A 20,685-nucleotide genomic window follows, 5' to 3' on the forward strand; every position below is an offset into this window, starting at 1 on the left:
TTCTGGGGTACATGTGCAGAATGTGCAGGTTTGTTACATAGGTATACACGTGCCATGGTGGTTTGCTGCACCCATCAATCCGTCATCTACATTAGGTATTTCTCCTATATTATCCCTCCCCTAGCCCCTGGCTCCCCACTAGGCCCCAGTGGGTGATATTCCCCTCCCTGTGTCCGTGTGTTCTCATTGTTCAACTCCCACTTATGAGTGAGAACATGGGGTGTTTGGTTTTCTGTTTTTGTGTTAGTTTGCAGAGAATGATGGTTTCCAGCTTCATCCATGTCCCTGCAAAGGACATGAACTCATCTTTTTTTATGGCTGCATAGTATTCCATGGTGTATATGTGCCACATTTTCTTTTTCCAGACTATCATTGATGGGCATTTGGGTTGATTACAAGTCTTTGCTTTTGTGAATAGTGCCGCAGTAAACATATGTGTGCATGTGTCTTTATGGTAGAATGATTTATAATCCTTTGGGTATATACCCAGTAATGGGATTGCTGGGTCAAATGCTATTTCTGGATCTAGATCCTTGAGGAATTGCCACACAGTCTTCTACAATGGTTGAACTAATTTACACTCCCACCAACAGTGTAAAAGCATTCCTATTTTCCATATTCTCTCCAGCATCTGTTGTTTTCTGACTTTTTAATGATCACCATTCTAACTGGCATGAGATGGTATCTCATTGTGGTTTTGATTTGCATTTCTCTAATGACAAGTGATGATGAGCTTTTTTTTTTTCATATGTTTTTTGGCTACATAAATGTCTTCTTTAGAGAAGTGTTTGTTCATGTCCTTTACTCACTTTTTGATGGGGTTGTTTTTTTCTTGTAAATTTGTTTAAGTTCATTGTAGATTCTGGATATTAGTCCTTTGTCAGATGGATAGATTCCAAAAATTTTCTCCCATTTTGTAGGTTGCCTGTTCACTCTGATGATAGTTTCTTTTGCTGTGCAGAAGCTCTTTAGTTTAATTGGATCCCATTTGTCTATTTTGGCTTTGGTTGCCATTGCTTTTGGTGTTTTAGTCATGAAGTCTTTGCCTATGCCTATGTCCTGAATGGTATTGCCTAGGTTTTCTTCTAGGAATTTTATGGTTTTAGGTCTTACGTTTAAGTCTTTAATCCATTTTGAGTTAATTTTTGTATAAGGTATAAGGAAGGGGTACAGTTTCAGTTGTCTGCATATGGCTAGCCAGTTTTCCCAACACCATTTATTAAATAAGGAATCCTTTCCCCATTAATTGTTTTTGTCATGTTTGTCAAAGATCAGATGGTTGTAGATGTGTGGTGTTATTTCTGAGGCCTTTGTTCTGTTCCATTGATCTATATATCTGTTTTGGTACCAGTACCATGCTGTTTTTGTTACTGTAGCCTTGTAGTGTAGTATGAAGTCAGATAGCATGATGCTTCCAGCTTTGTTCTTTTTGCTTAGGATTGTCTTGGCTATGCAGGCTAATTTTTGGTTCCATATGAAATGTAAAGTAGTTTTTTCTAATTCTATGAAGAAAATCAATGGTAGCTTGATGGGGATAGCATTGAATGTATAAATTACTTTGGTCAGTATGGCCATTTTCACGATATTGAGTCTTCCTATCCATAAGCATGGAATATTTTTCCATTTGATTGTGTCCTGTGTTATTTCCTTGAATGGTGGTTTGTAGTTCTCCTTGAAGAGGTCATTCATATCCCTTGTAGACTGTATTCCAAGGTATTTGATTCTCTTTATAGCAATTGTGAATGAGTTTCACTTATGATTTTTCTCTCTATTATTGGTGTATAGGAATGCTTGTGATTTTTGCACATTGATTTTGTATCCTGAGACTTTGCTGAAGTTGCTTATCATCTTTAGGAGATTTTAGGCTAAGATGATGGGGTTTTCTAAATATACAATCATGTCATCTGCAAACAGAGATAATTTGAGTTCCTCTTTTCCTATGTGAATACTCTTTATTTCTTTCTCTTGCCTGATTGCCCTGGCCAGAACTTCCAACACTGTGTTGAATAGGAGTGGTGAGAGAGGGCATCCTTGTCTCGTGCTGATTTTCACAGGGAATGGTTCCAGTTTTTGCCCATTCAGTATGATATTGGCTGTGAGTTTGTCATAAATAGCTGTTATTATTTTGAGATACATTCCATCAATACCTAGTTATTGAGAGATTTTATCATGAAGAGGTGTTAAATTTTGCCAAAGGCCGTTTCTGCATCTATTGAGATAATCATGGTTTTTGTCATTGGCTCTGTTTATGTGATGGATTACATTTATTGATTTATGTATGTTGAACCAGCTTTGCGTCCCAGGTATGAAGCCAGCTTGATCGTGGTGGATAAACTTTTTGATGTGCTGCTGGATTCAGTTTGCCAATATTTTATTGAGGATTTTCACATTGATGTTCATCAGGGATATTGGCCTGAAGTTTTCTTTTTTTGTTGTGTCTCTGCCATGTTTTGGTATTAGGATGATGCTGGCCTCATAAAATGAGTTAGGGAGGATTCCCCCTCTTTCTGTTGTTTGGTATAGTTTCAGCAATGCTATCAACTCATTTTTGTACCTGTGGTAGAATTCTGTGTGAATCCACCTGTTCCCGGACTTTCTTTGGTTGGTAGGCTATTAATTACTGCCTCAATTTCAGAACTTGTTATTGGTCTATCCAGGCATCCGACTTCTTCCTGGTTTAGACTTGGGAGGGTGTATGTGTCCAGGAATTTATCCATTTCTCCTAGATTTTCTAGTTTATTTGCATAGAGGTGTTTATAGTATTCTCTGACGGTATTTTGTATTTCTGTGGGATCAGTGGTGATATCCCCTTTATCATTTTTTTGTGTCTATTTGATTCTTCTCTCTTTTCTTCTTTATTAGTCTGACTAGCAGTCTATTTATTTTGTTGATCTTTTCAAAAAACCGGCTCCTGGATTCACTGATTGTTTGAAGGGTTTTTCATGTCTCTATCTCCTTCAGTTCTGCTCTGATCTTAGTTATTTTTTGTCTCCTGCTAGCTTTTGAATTTGTTTGCTCTTGCTTCTCTAGTTCTTTTAATGTAATTTTAGGGTGTCGATTTTAGATCTTTCCTGCTTTCTCTTGTGGGCATTTAGTGCTATAAATTTCCCTCTACACACTGCTTTAAATGTGCCCCAGATTGTGGTACATTGTGTCTTTGTTTTCATTGGTTTCAAATAACTTCTTTATTTCTGCCTTAATTTTGTTATTTACCCAGTAGTCATTCAGGAGCAGGTTTTCAGTTTCCATGTAGTTGTACGGTTTTGAGTGAGTTTCTTAATCCTAAGTTCTAATTTGATTGCACTGTGGTCTGAGAGACTGTTTGTTATGATTTCCGTTCTTTTGCATTTGCTGAGGAGTGTTTTACTTACAATTATGTAGCTGATTTTAGAATAAATGCGATGTGGTGCTGACAAGAATGTATATTCTGTTGATTTCGGGTGGAGAGTTGTATAGATGTCTATTAGGTCCGCTTGGTCCAGAGCTGAGTTCAAGTCCTGAATATCCTTGTTAATTTTCTGTTTCATTAATCTGTCTAATATTGACGGGGGGGCGTTAAAGTCTCTCACTATTATTGTGTGGGAATCTAAGAGTCTGGGTCTTTGTAGGTCTCTAAGAACTTGCTTTATGAATCTGAGTGCTCCTGTATTGGGTACATATATAATTAGGATAGTTAGTTCTTGTTGCATTAATCCCTTTACCATTATGTAATGCCCATCTTTGTCTCTTTTGATCTTTGTTGCTTTACAGTCTTTTTTTAATCAGAGACTAGGATTGCAACCCCTGCTTTTTTTTTCTTTCCATTTGCTTGGTAAATATTCCTCCATCCCTTTTTTTTTGAGCCTATGTGTGTCTTTGCATGTGAGATGGGGCTCCTGAGTACAGCACACTGATGGGTCTTGACTCTTTTTTTTTTTTTTTTTTTGAGACAGAGTCTCGCTCTGTTGCCCAGGCTGGAGTGCAGTGGCCGGATCTCAGCTCACTGCAAGCTCCGCCTCCCGGGTTTACACCATTCTCCTGCCTCAGCCTCCCGAGTAGCTGGGACTACAGGCACCTGCCACCTCGCCCGGCTAGTTTTTTGCATTTTTTAGTAGAGACAGGGTTTCACCGGGTTAGCCAGGATGGTCTCTATCTCCTGACTTCATGATCCGCCTGTCTCGGCCTCCCAAAGTGCTGGGATTACAGGCTTGAGCCACCGCGCCCGGCCGGTCTTGACTCTTTATCCAATTTGCCAGTCTGTGTCTCTTAATTGGGGCATTTAGCCCATTTTACATTTAAGGTTAATCTTGTTATGTGTGAATTTGATCCAGTCATTTTGATGCTAGTTGGTTATTTTGCCTGTTAGTTGATGCAGTTTCTTCATAGCATCTATGGTCTTTACAATTTTGTATACCAGTTACACCTTTCTGTGTTTAGTGCTTCCTTTAGGAGCTCTTGTAAGGCAGGCCTGGTGGTGACAAAATCTCTCAGCATTTGCTTGTCTGTAAAGAATTTTCTCTTTTGTTTATGAAGCTTAGTTTGGCTGGATATGAAATTCTGGGTTGAAAATTCTTTTCTTTAAGAATGTTGAATATCGGCCCCCACTCTCTTCTGACTTGTAGGGTTTCTACCAAGAGATCCGCTGTTAGTCTGATGGGCTTCCCTATGTGATTTACCCGGCCTTTCTCTCTGGCTGCACTTAATATTTTTTCCTTCATTTCAACCTTGGTGAATCTGATGATTATGTGTCTTGGGGGTGCTCTTCTCAAGGAGTATCTTTGTGGTGTTCTCTGTATTTCCTGAATTTGAATATTGCTAGGTTGGGGAAGTTCTCCTGGATAATATCCTGAAGAGTATTTTTAAACTTGGTTCCATTCTCCCCACCACTTTCAGGTATACACCAGTCAAACATAGATTTGGTTTTTTCACATAGTCCCATGTTTCTTGGAGTCCCATTTCTTTTCATTATTTTTTCCCTAATCTTGTCCGCTTGCTTTATTTCATTAAGTTGACCTGCAATCTCTGATATCCCTTCTTCTGCTTGATCGTTTCGGCTATTGATACCTGTGTTTGCTTCACAAAGTTCTTGTGCTGTGTTTTTCAACTCCATCAGGTCATGTATGTTCTTCTCTAAACTGATTATTCTAGTTAGCAATTCATCTAACCTTTTTTCAAGGTTCTTAGCTTCCTTGTATTGGGTTAGAATATGCTCCTTTGGCTCGGAGGAGTTTGTTATTACCCACCTTCTGAAGCCTGCATCTGTCAATTCATCAAACTCATTCTCCATCCAGTTTTGTTCCCTTGCTGGTGAGGAGTTGTGATCCTTTGGAGAAGAGGCATTCTGGTTTTTGGAATTTTCAGCCTTTTTGCGTTGGTTTCTCCCCATTTTCTTGGATATTTCTACCTTTGGTCTTTGAACTTGGTGACCTTCAGATGGAGTGTCTGAGTGGATGTCCTTTTTGTTGATGTTGATGCTATTCCTTTCTGTTTGTTAGTCTTCCTTCTAGCAGTCAGGCTTCTCTGCTACAGATCTGCTGGAGTTTGCTGGAGGTAGACTCCAGACCCTGTTTGCCTGGGTATCACCAGCAGAGGCTATAGAACAGGAAAGATTGCTGCCTGTTCGTTCCTTTGGAAGCTTCATCCCTGAGTGGTGCCTACCAGATGCCAGCCAGAGCTCTCCTGTATGAGGTGTCAGTCAGACCCTACTGGGAGGTGTCACCCAATCATGAGACCTGGGGGCCATGGACCCACTCAAGGAGGCAGTCTGACCCTTAGCAGAGCTCAAACTCTGTGCTGGGAGATCCACTGCTCTCTTCAGAGCTGTGAGGCAGGGATGTTTAAGTCTGCTGAAGCTGAGCCCACAGCCACCCCTTCCCCTGGGTGCTCTGTCCCAGGGATTTAGGGGTTTTATCTATAAACCCCTTACTGGGGCTGCTGCCTTTTGTTTCAGAGATGCTCTGCCCAGAAAGGAGGAATCTAGAGAGGCAGTCTAGCCACAGCAGCCTTGCTGAGCTGCAGTTGGCTCCACCCAGTTTGATCTTCTGACTGGCTTTGTTTACACTGTGAAGGTAAAATCACCTACTCAAGCCTCAGTAATGGTAGACGCTCCTCCCCTCACCAAGCTCTGGCATCCCAGGTCGAGCTCAGACTGCTGTGCTGGCAGCGAGAATTTCAAGCTAGTGGATCTTAGCTTGCTGGACTCCATGGGGGTGGGACCTGCCAAGCCAGACTACTTGGCTCCCTGGCTTAAGCCGCCTTTCCAGGGAAGTGAACAGTTCCGTCTTGCTGGCATTCCAGGCGTCCCTGGGATATGGAAAAACAAACAAATAAACAAAAAACTCCTGCAGCTAGCTCAGTGTCTGCCCAAACAGCCACCCAGTTTTGTGCTTGAAACCCAGGGTCCTGGTGGCGTAGGCACAAGAGGGAATCTCCTGGTCTGCGGTTGTGAAGACTGTGGGAAAAGTACAGTATCTGGGCCAGAGTGCGCTGTTCCTCACAGCACAGTTTCTAATGGCTTCCCTTTGCTAGGAGAGGGAGTTCCCTGACCCCTTGCACTTCCCAGGTGAGGCGACGCCCCACCCTGCTTCGGCTCGCCCTCCATGGGCTGCACCCACTATCCGGTCAGTCTCAATGAGATGAACTGGTTACCTCAGTTGGAAATGCAAAAATCACCTGCCTTGTGCATCAGTCTCGCTGGGAACTGCAGACCAGAGCTGTTCCTATTCGGCCATCCTGCCAGCAATCTCCAAATTATTTCTTTTAGTGCTCGTGTCATCAGTTTGATGTGCAGTTAATTTGCTTCAATTTGATTGAATTTTTTAGGGATTTGTGTTTTTCTATTTTAACTTTTTCACTTTTTAATTTTATACAACAATAATTGAAACCATACATATACTTCGGAGCTCTTTGTATTAGCTATGTTTTTCTGGAATATAATCAGCAAATATTTTCTTCAGATTATTCTTTGTCTTTGTTTATGGTGCTTTTTTGACATGTGTAAGTCATTCAGATTTTGTTTTATGTAGCTAAATTTATTAATATTTAACTAGCTTTTGGAATTTGGGTCCTATTTATGACAGTTTTTCTATTTCCAGATTAAAGAGGCATACATCATTAATGACAAGATATGAAATGCAAATGCACACATTAAAAAAAACCCTGGCCAGGCGCGGTGGCTCACGCCTGTAATCCCAGCATTTTGGGAGGCCGAGGTGAGCGAATCACGAGGTCAGGAGATCGAGACCATCCTGGCTATAATGGTGAAACTCCGTCTCTACTAAAAATACAAAAAAATGAGCTGGCCGTGGTGGCGGGCACCTGTAGTCCCAGCTCCTCAGGAGGCTGAGGCAGGAGAATGGCGTGAACCTGGGAGGCAGAGCTTGCAGTGAGCTGAGGTCTTGCCACTGCACTCCAGCCTGGGTGACAGAGCGAGACTCTGTCTAAAAAACAAAACAAAACAAAACAAACAACAACACCCAAAAAAACCCCTAAGTATCACGTTAGCCTTTTGGGAAATACAAATCAAAACTACCATGAGATAACATTGTACAGATAGATAACATCCATTTGATTGATTAAACAGGAAATATCTGGATATATCAAGTGATATAAAGACTGAGGAAGAACTGGGATTTTCATACACTGCTGGTAAACAATCAAAATATACCCACACAAAAAATAAAAAAAGAGGAATACATCTATTTTTAATTTAAATATATGGTATGAGTCATTGTGTCTAGATCTTGCATCCATTTGGAAATTATTATTTACTAGTATTTTATTTTAAAATATTAGACACTTTTTTTTCTTCCCAGATGCTGTTTTAGATACTGGAGATATAATGGTGACAAGATCAACAATATCTGGTTTCTCTCAGAGCTAATGTTCCTGTAAGGAGAGACAGATCACAAAGATGATTTTAGATAATGGTAAATGCTATAAAGACAGTGAAAGAAGATGATGTGACAAGGAGGGACTGAAGAGACGCCTCTCTGATAAGATGCTATTTGAGTGATTCCTGCATCACATGAAGAGGGCAACTATATCAGGCTCTGGGACAGAACTATCCAAGCCAAGGGAATACTTAGTACAAAGGCACTGAGGAGCAATAGCCCCTAACACTTATTAAATGTTTACTATGAACCAGACACACTGCCAAAACACTTCACCTGCATTATCTCATTTATTTCTTACAACTACCCTTTGAATTAGGTAACAGTAATCATCCTATTTTGAATACAAGGACACTGAGATTGCCAAACACTTCACCTGCATTATCTCATTTATTTCTTACAACTACCCTTTGATTTAGGTAACAATAATCATCCTATTTTGAATACAAGGACACTGAGATTGAAAGGGCCTCCTCTCAGTCTCCAGTGTAGCTTTCAGGGCTCAACCTGCAACAGTGAATTCCTGATTTTATCTCTCCAGGCTTTCATGAGAAGGACAAGAAGCCATATTGCCAAAAGGATTTCTTAGCCATGTTCTCACCCAAGTGTGGTGGCTGCAATCGTCCAGTGTTGGAAAACTACCTTTCAGCCATGGACACTGTCTGGCACCCAGAATGCTTTGTTTGTGGGGTCTGTATAATCACTTTTCTTCTGGACTTAGGGAAAGTCAAGGGTTCTCCTCTCTGAGAGGAAGAGCTGCAGTTAGTGAAAGGATTCGCAGTCCTGAATGAGGAATGGATGTGGGCATCCTAAAGGAGAAACGAGATACAAATCCATTGTGGGCATTGGCTTGTCTGTTTTGCAAGCAGGCAATCTAGCCTCCATTTGTCAAGAATCGGAGGGAAATTCCTGTAGCTGGCAGATAACTGGCAGGAATTTCAAGGCTGAAAATTTTACTTTGCTGACATTTTACCTCTTGACATTTGCATTCCTTTTCTCTCTCTTCTCTCTACCCCTAGGACTGCTTCACCAGTTTTTCTACTGGTTCCTTCTTTGAACTGGATGGACGTCCATTCTGTGAGCTCCATTACCATCACCGCCGGGGAACGCTCTGCCATGGATGTGGACAGCCCATCACTGGCCGTTGTATCAGTGCCATGGGGCACAAGTTCCATCCTGAGCACTTTGTGTGTGCTTTTTGCCTGACACAGTTGTCGAAGGGCATTTTCAGGGAGCAGAATGACAAGACCTATTGTCAACCTTGCTTCAATAAGCTCTTCCCACTGTAATGCCAACTAATCCACAGCCTCTTCAGGTTCCTTATACAATTTAAACCAAGAGGGGAGAGGAAAGGGTAAATTTGCTGTTCTGACCTTCTGCTTAATAGTCTTATAGAAAAAGGTGATGAGCAAATAAATGAACTTCTAGACTTTACATGACTAGACTGATAATCTTATTTTTGAGGCTTCTATACAGTTAATTCTATACATTCTCTTTCTCTCTTCTCCAATCAAGTGCTTGGAGTTAGATTTAGGTCCTTCTATCTAGTCCCTCTACAGATGTATTTTCCACTTGCATAATTCATACCAACACTGGTTTCCTTAGGTTTCTCCTTTTTCACCTCTACTGATGGCCCTACTCAGATCTTCTCTAATTTGGTCCTGATACTTGTCTCTTTTCAAGTTTTCCCATGTCCCTGTGGCTCACTGTCTTACAATCACTGCTGTGAAATCATGATACCACTCCTACCTCTTTGCATCTTCCTTCAATGTATTTTTGTTTTTCAAGAGGAAGTAGATTTTAACTGGACAACTTTAAGTACTGACATCATTGATAAATAAACCAGCTTGTGGTTTCAATAACTCATTGTCATATTTGTTTGGGAGATAAACTTTGTGCTTCCTGTGTTATATACTAGGCACTATGTACAGTTATGATTATATCAACCCTCTTGTTTCCTTCTATCCAATGCACACTTTAAAATTTTTAATTGGAAGAAATTAAAAGGAGGGTCTCCTTTTCACTAATTTTTGTTTTTAGTTTGGTCCCATAACCATTTTATTTTCTGGACTTAGATGATTGAATCATTTTTAAAAATGACAAAACTTGTTAAGATTGTTTTTATTACTGTGTTTACAGAAGGAGAAACTCTGGCTCTCCATTAGATACATTACAAATTCATTTCTTTTTTTTTTTTTTCTGAGATGGAGTTTCACTCTTGTTGCCCAGGCCAGAGTGCAATGGTGTGATCTCAGCTGACCACAACCTCCACCTCCCGGGTTCAAGCAATTTTCCTGCCTCAGCCTCCCGAGTAGCTGGAATTACAGGCGTGTGCCACCATGCCCGGCTAATTTTTGTATTTTTAGTAGAGACGGGGTTTCTCCATGTTGGTCAGGCTGGTCTCGAACACCCGACCTCAGGTGATCTGCCTGCCTCAGCCTCCCAAAGTGTTGAGATTACAGGTGTGAGCCACCATGCCTGGCCACAAATTCATTTCTAAAGTAAAAAATGAAACACACAATTTTACATTTGCCTCCTGAAGACAAATGAGATGGCTGTTCTTAGAGCATCTCGGAAGAAAAATGCTGTAAAATCTCAAATGATTATTATCTAGAATTAGGAAAGCCAAGCCTCAAAGAAAAATTCCTCTTAATCATTTGTTCATCTCAAAATATTATAAGTAGAAGTGTGGAAAAGCTTGCCAGGTTATCAGAATCTGACTTTCTTATGTCCTATCAGTTTACTGTCCTACAGTTTACTTTTTATAAAAGTAAGCTTCACAAGGACTCATCTTTCTGCAAAAGAGATATTGAGAAGATCAGTACAATATATTTCTTACCATGGTCTTAAAAATAATTGTGTGATTATTTGTTATAACAAAAACCAGACTCTTAGAATCCTTGATTCTGAAATAAGTTACTGGCAAAAACGCCTTCACTGGAGGTATTTTTAAAAATAGGACAAAATTTGGTGTCTTTAGATTGATAGAGGAATAGTACTACTTGGGAGAACTGAAATGGATTAAATGTTTCTTGCCAAACTTTATTATATCTATGTCCTTTGTTGGAATGGATAATAAGGGGGTTTTGAGAGTTACAAGGAATTGGCAACAGTTAATTCTATAAAATAGGAACTCCAAATGCATGTAAGATATGTGGGAGGCCACACAGATATGGAACCATCTGGCCTCTATCCTGTTTGGCTGTCTGAGAGCGCCAGACTATGCAGAATACACATTCAACTTTTAAACATCCTCTTTGCAATGTCTTTAGTCAATGATGTCACACGCAGGTGTTAATATGATGCTGTTCTTGGTTGCCCTGGCAATTTGACAAAGTAAACTTGGAGTTTTAGCCCTTAAAAAGAAATGTACAGGTGCTAAAACTTTTTTTAAAAAAAGGATTAGCTATTTTGAGACTTCAATAGAATTTAACTATTTTTAAATGTCAAAGAAAATCCAAAGTTCACTAAGATGCAATAAAGAAGTGAAAACATTTTCTTCCCACATTTAACGGAAGTGGTTTTACGTGCTCAAAAAGAGATATAGACTTCAGGACCAGTGTTTTAGCAATAAGGAAACTACTCACAAGTAAAAAGTTCTGCTTTTTAAAAACCCTGGAAATGTCATTACTAAAATTGATCACGTACCTAATTACTTTTGGTTTTGAGTAACTTCTAGGGTGTTTAAAAAATAAAACCCACCCTCACAGGACAGGGGTTTTCCACCAGTGAATATAAACATATAGAAAGGAATATGCTTGAGAGCTGGCACTCTGTTCTCAAAGGGGAGTCCCTCAATTAGTTTGGTCAGTTTTTCTTTGAACTAAATCTAGTCTCTTCCAAGGTGATACTTTGATAAAGACAATTATTTTTCCATCGGAGTTCTATCATGCCCTCTTCTTGGAGTTGTAGTATGGCTGCCAGCGCATGCTTCTTTTTTCACAACCAGTAGGGGGAGCAAGAGTGCTTTTATGGAGCATTTGCGAGCAAAAATTCCGGGATTCATCCTGACTGGTCTAGCTTAGGTCACATACCAGTAATTTTTGCTGGGGGAATGGATTCTGCAGCTTGGCTTAAACCAGACTGAATTACTTCCAGAGTTAGAAGCAGGACTCAGTTTCCCGAAAGCTTTGTGGAGGAGATGTGAAGAATTCGTATGTTCAAAAGTGAAAAATTGGAGTTTCTGAGTTTCAAGGTAATGTAGAAGGTAAGCAAGTAGGCATTGTCAGTATCCTGAGGGATCATGTCTTAAGAACTTTACAGAACCCAAAGGCAGAGGAGAGCCCGGAAATGCTGGTATCCTGAGGAACATGCGGCAGAGGCACTGCTCTTCCTGGGCCCCTAGGGGCGCACCACTGAGAAACTTCAAAAGCCGCTTCAGTTTGGCAGTCTGGAAAAGGAGATCTTCCAGCTGAAATCAAGTTGAGAAAGAGTAGCAACTTCCTTTAGAGGGGAGCGTCTTAGGCATAAGCAGGTCCTCAATAAGGCAGTGGTGGTAGCCACTGAAATATGACACTGAAAAAGAGACTGCCTGTCCCCAAAATATTGTGGAGGTTGTGTTACCAGGTAAAACTTACCATCAGTGCAGCACGTTAGTGCTGGGAACACAGAGCTCAGTGGGGAAATGGAAATCTGCTGGGATCCACAGGACAAAAAGAAAGAAATCTCAGGTAAAAGCTGGTGCTTGGGTTATACTTGTTGCAAATTTATAACTTTACCAGAAGGCAGTGGTGTCTCAAATTTATAAGAAAGGAGACAGTTTATGTAGGGCATTCTCCTTCCCTAGATATAGTCAGTGTATAGTGCCTGAATTGATTTTCCATGGGGGGAAGTCTCCTCACTGTGTTTAGGTTCATAGACCATGGATTCTGGACAATTGCACAGACTTCCTGGCATCCTGTTGAGAGCCATCCATCTTCCCTTCCTATTTTGGATATCATTAAATCACAATAAATACTGTATTATGGGAATAACATTTTTCCTGAGATAAGTACCTCAATTCTAGTGAGAGATAGATCACAGGTGTTACTGGAAAAACTCCTAAAGCTGAAAATGAACAGACCAATAAATCAAAAAGACTTTACTTTCTCTAAACTTTAACTTAGAGAATTTGATTTTGGATTTTAATGTTTTTGGACTTGGATACGCTGTGTTGAATAATATTGGATATAATTGAGGATGGGACGTGATATGAAAGGGGAGTAAATTTCTCAGCTGTTTTTCCCTATAGTCTAGTTTCTCCACAAAGAACTGCATCTCCTATTCTTGGTCCATGTGTTTAGGGAGGCTGACTTTAACCTCAGCCTCAGAAATGGGTACAGTCCCAAGTCTGACCAATAAAATTCCTTTGCTCTTCTGAAGGAAGGTGATTGGATCAGGGATAGACACGTGACACCCAGCAAAGCCAATGACCTTTACTAGATTTATTCAGAAAGAACATTCCCATTCTTTGGAATTCCAGTTGTGTGATAATAAAAACCCATTGTTGCTGATAAATATTTTTATCATCACTTAGGGGGAGGCTGTCTGAGAAAGAGGCCAGCACAGAGGAACATAGAACCGAGTAATGGAGAGGCTGTGTTTTCTTTTTTTGAGCCACTCAGTTCTACCATAGCAGCATCTTAACCATAGACTAGGAAAGTATGTGAGCAAATAAATTCTCTTTTTTGTTTACATTGAACAAATAAACTCAGTGTTGGTACAGAATGTATATTGTGTGTCGTCATGGAAAACTAATACACAAAAATAGTATTTGATCAATTCTTGATGCTTTTTACACCAGAGCACAGTGAAACTCTATAGTTTAAAGCGAAGTCATCCTGTGGATAGCTTGTATATTTAGAGTACAAACTTCTTGCTCCTGTCCAATTTTGCAGTATCTGTCACTATTACAAAGGTGAAGAAAAAGGTTGGGAGGGTGTTGTCATCTTCTAAGATTTAAAATTGTTTTGGAAATTGTGGTATTCATGCTACTTTGTTTAATTATCACCCAGAGAGAACTATTACATATTTGATATTACTGCAATACTCTTTATAGTGAAAAATAGTTTTAAAACATCCTGATATCCCACTTGCAAACAAAAAAGAAAGAAAAATTAGACAATTATAAGATAAATAAATTTACATTTATCTTGTGTCTTAGTCTGCACAGCTGCCATAACAAAATACCATAAATTGGGTGTCTTAAACTGCAGAAATTTATTTTCTCACAGGTCTGGAGATGAGAAGTCTCAGATTAAGGTCGGCAAGTTTGGACTCTATTGAGGGCCCTTTTCTTGGCTTGCAGATAGCTGCCTTCTTGCTTTGTCCTCACAGGGTGAAAAGAGGGGACAAAGAGAGGGAGAGAGACAGAGAGACCACAAGAGATCTGGTGTCTCTTCTTGTAAGGACACCAATCTTAATGGATCAGGGCCCCAACACTTATGATTTCATTTAATCTTAATTGCTTCTTTACTTCCACATTGGGGTTAGGCCTTCAACGTATTTTGGAATAACACATACATTCAGCCCATTACATCCTGAAAGGTGCTACTTAAAGAAAGTTGGGTTTATATGAACTTAAGGAGGAAAAAGAAGACATTTATAGTGATTCTGAGAGGGTCCCCTTAAGGACACTTTTCAGTGCTTTGGAGGTTGGAAGTGGTTATTTTCATTATGTTCAATAATACTTAGAAAATATGACTTTCTGTCTCTAGGTGCTCTTGCATTTTCAGACACGAGTTAGAAAATATTGGAGTCTCAAAAATAAAATGAAGAACTTGGAGATTTTCCTAAGACAATCTGAAAATTTTGAAAGGGAGGAAAAGTAGGACTTAAGAAAGTTACAGGATATATAAGAGAATTTGTGAGTTGGGCAAGGTGAAATTTTCAGAGCTTTCAGTAAAGGAGGCAAGATGGGCCGTATAACACACTCTATGAGGAAAAGAAAGACAGGGTGGAGGGAATTGTCACTCAGTCCCTTACACAAACTACCTGGTGAAGCTACTACTTATCCTGGATTGTCTCACAGTTTGGGATTTTTCTAGACGTGGACGCTGAGACTAGGACATGTGTAGTCTATATAGGAGGCGATCTCTAGATGTACAGGTAGGAGAGACAGAAGTGAGAAAGAAAAGGCAAGGAGAGGCCAGGCACGGTGGCTCACGCCTGTAATCCCAGCACTTTGGGAGGCCGAGGCGGGCGGATCACGAGGTCAGGAGATCGAGACCATCCTGACCAACACAGTGAAACCCCATCTCTACTAAAATACAAAAAATTAGCCTGGCGTGGTGGCACGTGGCCTGCAGTCCCAGCTACTCAGGAGGCGGAGGCAGACGAATCACTTGAACCCGGGAGGCTGAGGTTGCAGTGAGCCAAGCTAGCACCACTGCACTTCAGCCTGGGCAACAGAGCGAGACTCTGCCTGAAAAAAAAAAAAAACAAACCCCAAAACCAAACAAACAGAAAAGGCAAGGAGGCCAAATCAGTTTGCATTAATGAACAGGTTACTGTCTTGGGAAGTTGGAACTGAATACTTAGAGAACCTCTGGGATTCATTGTAGAGTACAAGGGGTGGTCCACCAACCCTTACACCCCACTGTGTCTTCCTTGTACTCAAGCTGCATGTACTCTGAGGCCAAAGAAAGCCCTTCTTCTAAGTCACAGGCACTTTGAGTAGGAAGCAGCAGTGCGCACCTAGCACTAAGTGCCAACAGATAGGGGTGGGGAACTGATGCCATTTGTTGGGTAAAGTTATCGAGGGTTAAGGTTAAAAAGAAGAAAATCGGCCGGGCGCGGTGGCTCACACCTGTAATCCCAGCACTTTGGGAGGCCGAGGCGGGCAGATCACAAGGTCAGGAGATAGAGACCATCCTGGCTAACATGGTGAAACCCCGTCTCTACTAAAAATACAAAAACTTAGCCGGGCTTGGTGGCGGGCGTCTGTAGTCCCAGCTACTCGGAAGGCTGAGGCAGGAGAATGGCGCGAACCCGGGAGGTGGGTGGAGCTTGCAGTGAGCTGAGATCCGCCACTGCACTCCAGCCTGGGCGCCAGAGCGAGACTCCATTTCAAAAAAAAAAAAGAAAAAGAAAGAAAGAAAAAGAAGAAAATCATAACAAAGGTCTTCACATTACCGGTAATCACAAGGCTGAATTTGTGGTAAGCCAGGCATTTGCAAAGTTTTATAATATTCTCAGCTCTATGAAGCTTAATGTGTTTCATCTAAGGTAGTATTAGTAGAGCGGATAACAGAAGGGAGAAAGTGGGCAAGGATTATTATTTCCATTTACCTGTGGAAGAAGCTGTCAATTACATGAATAGGTCAAGGTGACTTGATTTAGAAACAGAACTAAAGTTTGTTAATTCCTTATTGGGGATGCTTTTTTTTAGGCTGTATATCAACAATGTAAAGTACCCATGAGGTGAATTTTCAAGGGACAAACAAGGGCAGTAGGGCATCAAAGTGATCTACTCTAGGCTACACAGTTTTGATTATAGTGGAAAGAATAGCAGCCATGGCATCAGACAAACCAAAATTTAAACGTTGAACTTACCACTTGAAAACTGTCAGTGAATTTACCACTTGTAAACTTTGGTTAAAGCACTTATCTTCTCTAAATTTAGGTTTCATAATATGTTAAACATGGGTAATAATACTTCCCACGTGGGTTTGTTGTGGGGATTAACTGAGATAATAAGTGAGAAAGGGCTTTGTAAACTGCCAAGTACCATACATAAAAGGCATTAACAAAATAGTCCAAGAGATGTGTGAAGAAGTCAACACAGCATCCATTCCTAGCATTTCCATGGAGACCGAGAAAGCATAGCAGGCTTTTAGTTGTTTTTGTGTGATTTTAGAAATCTTTTTTAAGGCTCAGGATGAAAGCTGATGGAATTGAAAATGCTGGGTGATTAGAAGAGCTTGAGTTTGAGCTCATAATCTTCCTTTGCAGCAGCATATTGACAAAGTAATACTCAAGAGTGAAGAATTTCCATGGCACAGGAAATCTATCCAGTTAGCCACTTCCCATAGATAGAAAACAGCTCACCCAGGTCAAGGAAGCATAGCCATGAGAAAAGAGCTCAGGAGTCTTCCAGGGCCAAGATTTTCCACTGCCTGCCGTAGGTCTAACTATAATCCAAGGGGGAATTTCTAGGAAAATCTTTGTTATCACTATTACGTAAAATAATTCAACTTGGCAAAGATATAATTCCGTATGCCTTCTGATCAACAGCTAGGTGATGGATGGTACTCTGTTAGCCAATACGAAACCCACTGACAGGAATATTGTGGTCTTTTGGTACATGAATCATTAGAGACTGATGTAGTTGAGTTGCAGTTAAAAGGTGGGGAAGACTTTATGTTGTGGGTCTTGACTTCAGGTTTGAGTTTCCATCCCAGCTCTACCACTTACTAGTTCTGTTCCTTCATGAATATCCTTTGGTTTTTGAGCATTTATTCATTCATTCAGGGAAAAGAAAGTTGAGTTAGAAGTTTAGATCCAAAGATGATCAAAGTTGAGAAGTGATTTTTGGAGGTAACTAGACAGAGACCACAGAGATGCAGATATTGGTGATGTAAGAGATGTAAGGTGACATAACTAAACCAGATTCTAAAGGATACAGATGATATGGAGGCAGGAGGCCAGATGAGAGTTATCCTTAGGAAAAAGAATGTTCCATCTTCCATGTGTTTACATATGCAAGTGTTTTGTAACATAGCAGACAGATATGGTTTCCTTTTCAAAAGTTGGAGCAAGATATATTTCAAGACACCAGTTTAAACTGTTTTCATTAGCAAATAGCCCCAGGGTTTATCAGTTTAAAAATTTTCCATGTTTGTTCATAATGACAAGCATACAGTGCTACTTTAAACTATCATATCTAGTGATCTGAAAGTTAGCTTGTTTAGGACAAATACATTCCCTGAGGTGGGCTCCTAAATCGATACACCTGTGCCTTCTCCAATTTATTAAATGGAGAATCAGATGGGATTTGCATAATTCAGTAGGTCCTGCTGTCAAAAGGCACTGTTCTAGGTTCCAGAAGAAACCTAAGATGAGTCAGACATAGTCTGCCTTCAGAAAATGTACAGCCCAGGAAGGACCCCCACATTCAGTCCCTAATATGAGTTTGTCCATACAAGATGGTTTCTGGACAGGATTGTGTAATAGGTAGGAACATAGGAGTGGGAGAAGCTAAAGTATTGTGTTCTGGGAAAAGAAACAGAAGGAGACATAATATACAGAAGAAAATAACACAAGGCATTTTGAAAAAAAAAAGTTATAAATAGGACACACATAATTGTTTAAAACATCAGATAAAAACTTCACTTTGGAGATGGCATTAATTTGAACCTACAAGTAAAAGTGATTAAAAAATAAATAAATAAAACTAGGGCATTCCAAACTGAGGGAACAGCATGAAATACATCAAAGGGGGACAGCATACATGGTGCAGTGAGTGAAGGATGGACCCCGTTCATTGAGCATCCATGGTGTGCCAAACACTGAGGCATGGTCACTTTGGGGTCTATGTGGACAGAAAGTAGGATGCTTGGTGGCTATCAAGAGAAATAAAAACTGGAAAAACTATTCAGGGTTAGAGTGCTTTGAATGTCAGGCTTGGGAAGCGGGACATCATCTTGTAGGCAACAGTCATCAACGGTGTTGAATGCAGTGGATTGAGGGGAGAATGGGAGGCAGCAGAATGTGTGACCACGCACGAGCTGTGGTTCCAAGTTTTCTGTGTTTGCTCCATTGTCTCATTGGACTTTACCTACAAAATGCAAATTCAAAGATAACATTTTAAATAATTTGAACATGACAATCAAGATATTAGTCTCCAAGGGTGGGACTTTTCTGAGCACAGAGTCTTGTGCAACTGCACTGTTTTGCACATCTGTGAAGCTAGTCTTGGAACAACCTTTAAGAATATTGTTTCAGCTAGACAAGAGAAGTAAGTGTTGAGATTTATGGCACATCAGGGTGACTATAGTCAATAATAACATGTCAAAATAACTTACAGAGTAAATTTCAAATGTATCACCACAAAATAATGTCAAGGCTGGCATGGTGGCTCACGCTTGTAATCCCAGCACTTTGAGAGGCCGAGGTGGGCAGATCATGAGGTCAGGGATTGAGACCATCCTGGCTAACACGGTGAAACCCTGTCTCTACTAAAAATACAAAAAATTGGCTGGGCATGGTGGCGGGCTCCTGTAGTCCCAGCTACTAGGGAGGCTAAGGCCAGAGAGTGGCATGAATCTGGGAGGCGGAGCTTGCAGTGAGCTGAGATCGCGACACTGCACTTCAGCCTGGGTGACAGAGTGAGACTCCATCTCAAAAAATTAAAAAGTAAAAAACAAAAAAAGGCAAGAGGTGATGACTGTATTAGCTTGATTTAATTACTCCACATTGTATATCCATATCAAAACATCACATCATACTCCATAAATGTAATACAACTATGATTTGTCAATTAAAAATAATATAAATAAACCAAAGAGAAAATATTATTTCAACATAATGGAGTAGAAACAGTTGAAGCTACAATGCAGTGGATTAGGAGAGAATGGAAGATTCTGTGGACCACTTTTGATCATTTCAATGGTAGAAGGAAGGATGCTCGTATAGCACAAGAGTATATTAGGATGGGAGAAAGATTCTTGAGCATTCTGGGGGAAGGGATGGGTAACTTTAGAATGTCTGTGGACAAAGGGGGTAGGAATGAGTTAGGGAGGGACAGGAGTAATTGCCACAGTACAGTCTCACCAAAGTAAGTAGAGATGGATCAATGGCATAGATGAAGGGGGCAGCCTGCTACAGAAGAGGGGGAAATTCTGAGGTAGGAAGGCAGAGCAGGATAGGATGGATTTAGATGGAGAGATTGTGGTAAAGTTAATATTAGATGGCCTTGATTTGGTAAAGGAGATGCAGGAAAACACATCCACAGAGAGTGCATTTACCTGAGTGGGGCTGCGGAGTCTGTAGACCCTCAGAAAATTCTGAGAAACTGATGGATAGAAATAAGTCTGAAAGTCATGAAGCATTGAAATTAGGCCAATTAATAAGCCTAACATGGAGTCAAAATGTTCAATAGAAAGGAAGAGTTGCATATCTCTCACTTTAAATGAAAAGCTAGAAATGATTAAACTCAGTGAAGAAGGTATGTCAAAAGCTGAGACAGGGCAAAAGCTAGGCTTCTTGTGTCAAACAATTGTCCCAGTTGAGAAAGCAAATAAAAAGTTGTTTAAGGAAATTAAAAGTGCTACTGCAGTGAAGACCTGAATGATAATAAAGTGAAATATCCTTATTGCTGATTCAGAGAAAATATTAGATAGAAGATCAAACCAGCCACATTTCCTTAAGTCAAAGCCTAATAGAGCAAGGCCCTAACTCTCTTCAATTATGTGAAGGCTGAGAAAGTTGAGGAAGCTGCAGAAGAAAAATTGGAAACTAGCAGAGGTTGGTTCATGAAGTTTAAGAAAAGAAGCCATCTCTAGAACTAAAAGTGCAAAGTGAAGCAGCAAGTGCTAATGTAGAAGCTACACCAAGTTATCCAGAAGATTTAGCTAAGATAACTGATGGAAGTCGCTACACTAAACTATATATTTTGAGATAGAGTCTCCCTTTGTCACCCAGGCTGGAGTGCCATGGTGAGATCTCGGCTCACTGAAGCCGTCGCCTCCTGGATTCAAGTGATTCTCATGCCTCAGCCTCCTGAGTAGCTGGGATTACAGATGTAAGCCATCAAACCCAGCTAATTTTTCTTTTCCTTTTCCTTTTTTTTTTTTTTTTTTCTGGAAAGGGACAGGATTTCATCATGTTGCCCAGG

At 40.4% G+C, this 20,685-nt stretch overlaps 1 protein-coding gene across 1 annotated transcript in view; it reads left to right on the forward strand.

The window, feature by feature from the left end:
- The window catches only part of LPXN (leupaxin), a 47,197-nt gene extending 37,464 nt beyond the window's left edge, over positions 1-9,733 (forward strand). Inside the window, exons 8-9 of the mRNA XM_033206885.1 lie at positions 8,413-8,561; positions 8,891-9,733. Coding sequence (XP_033062776.1) covers positions 8,413-8,561; positions 8,891-9,160 — 419 coding nt within the window. The 3' untranslated portion in view covers positions 9,161-9,733. The remainder of the gene's footprint in view (positions 1-8,412; positions 8,562-8,890) is intronic.
- The last annotated feature ends 10,952 nt before the right edge of the window (positions 9,734-20,685 follow it).

The sequence above is a fragment of the Trachypithecus francoisi genome, unplaced genomic scaffold (genome assembly GCF_009764315.1).
Source record: "Trachypithecus francoisi isolate TF-2019V2 unplaced genomic scaffold, Tfra_2.0 Lachesis_group8, whole genome shotgun sequence".
NCBI lineage: Eukaryota > Metazoa > Chordata > Mammalia > Primates > Cercopithecidae > Trachypithecus > Trachypithecus francoisi.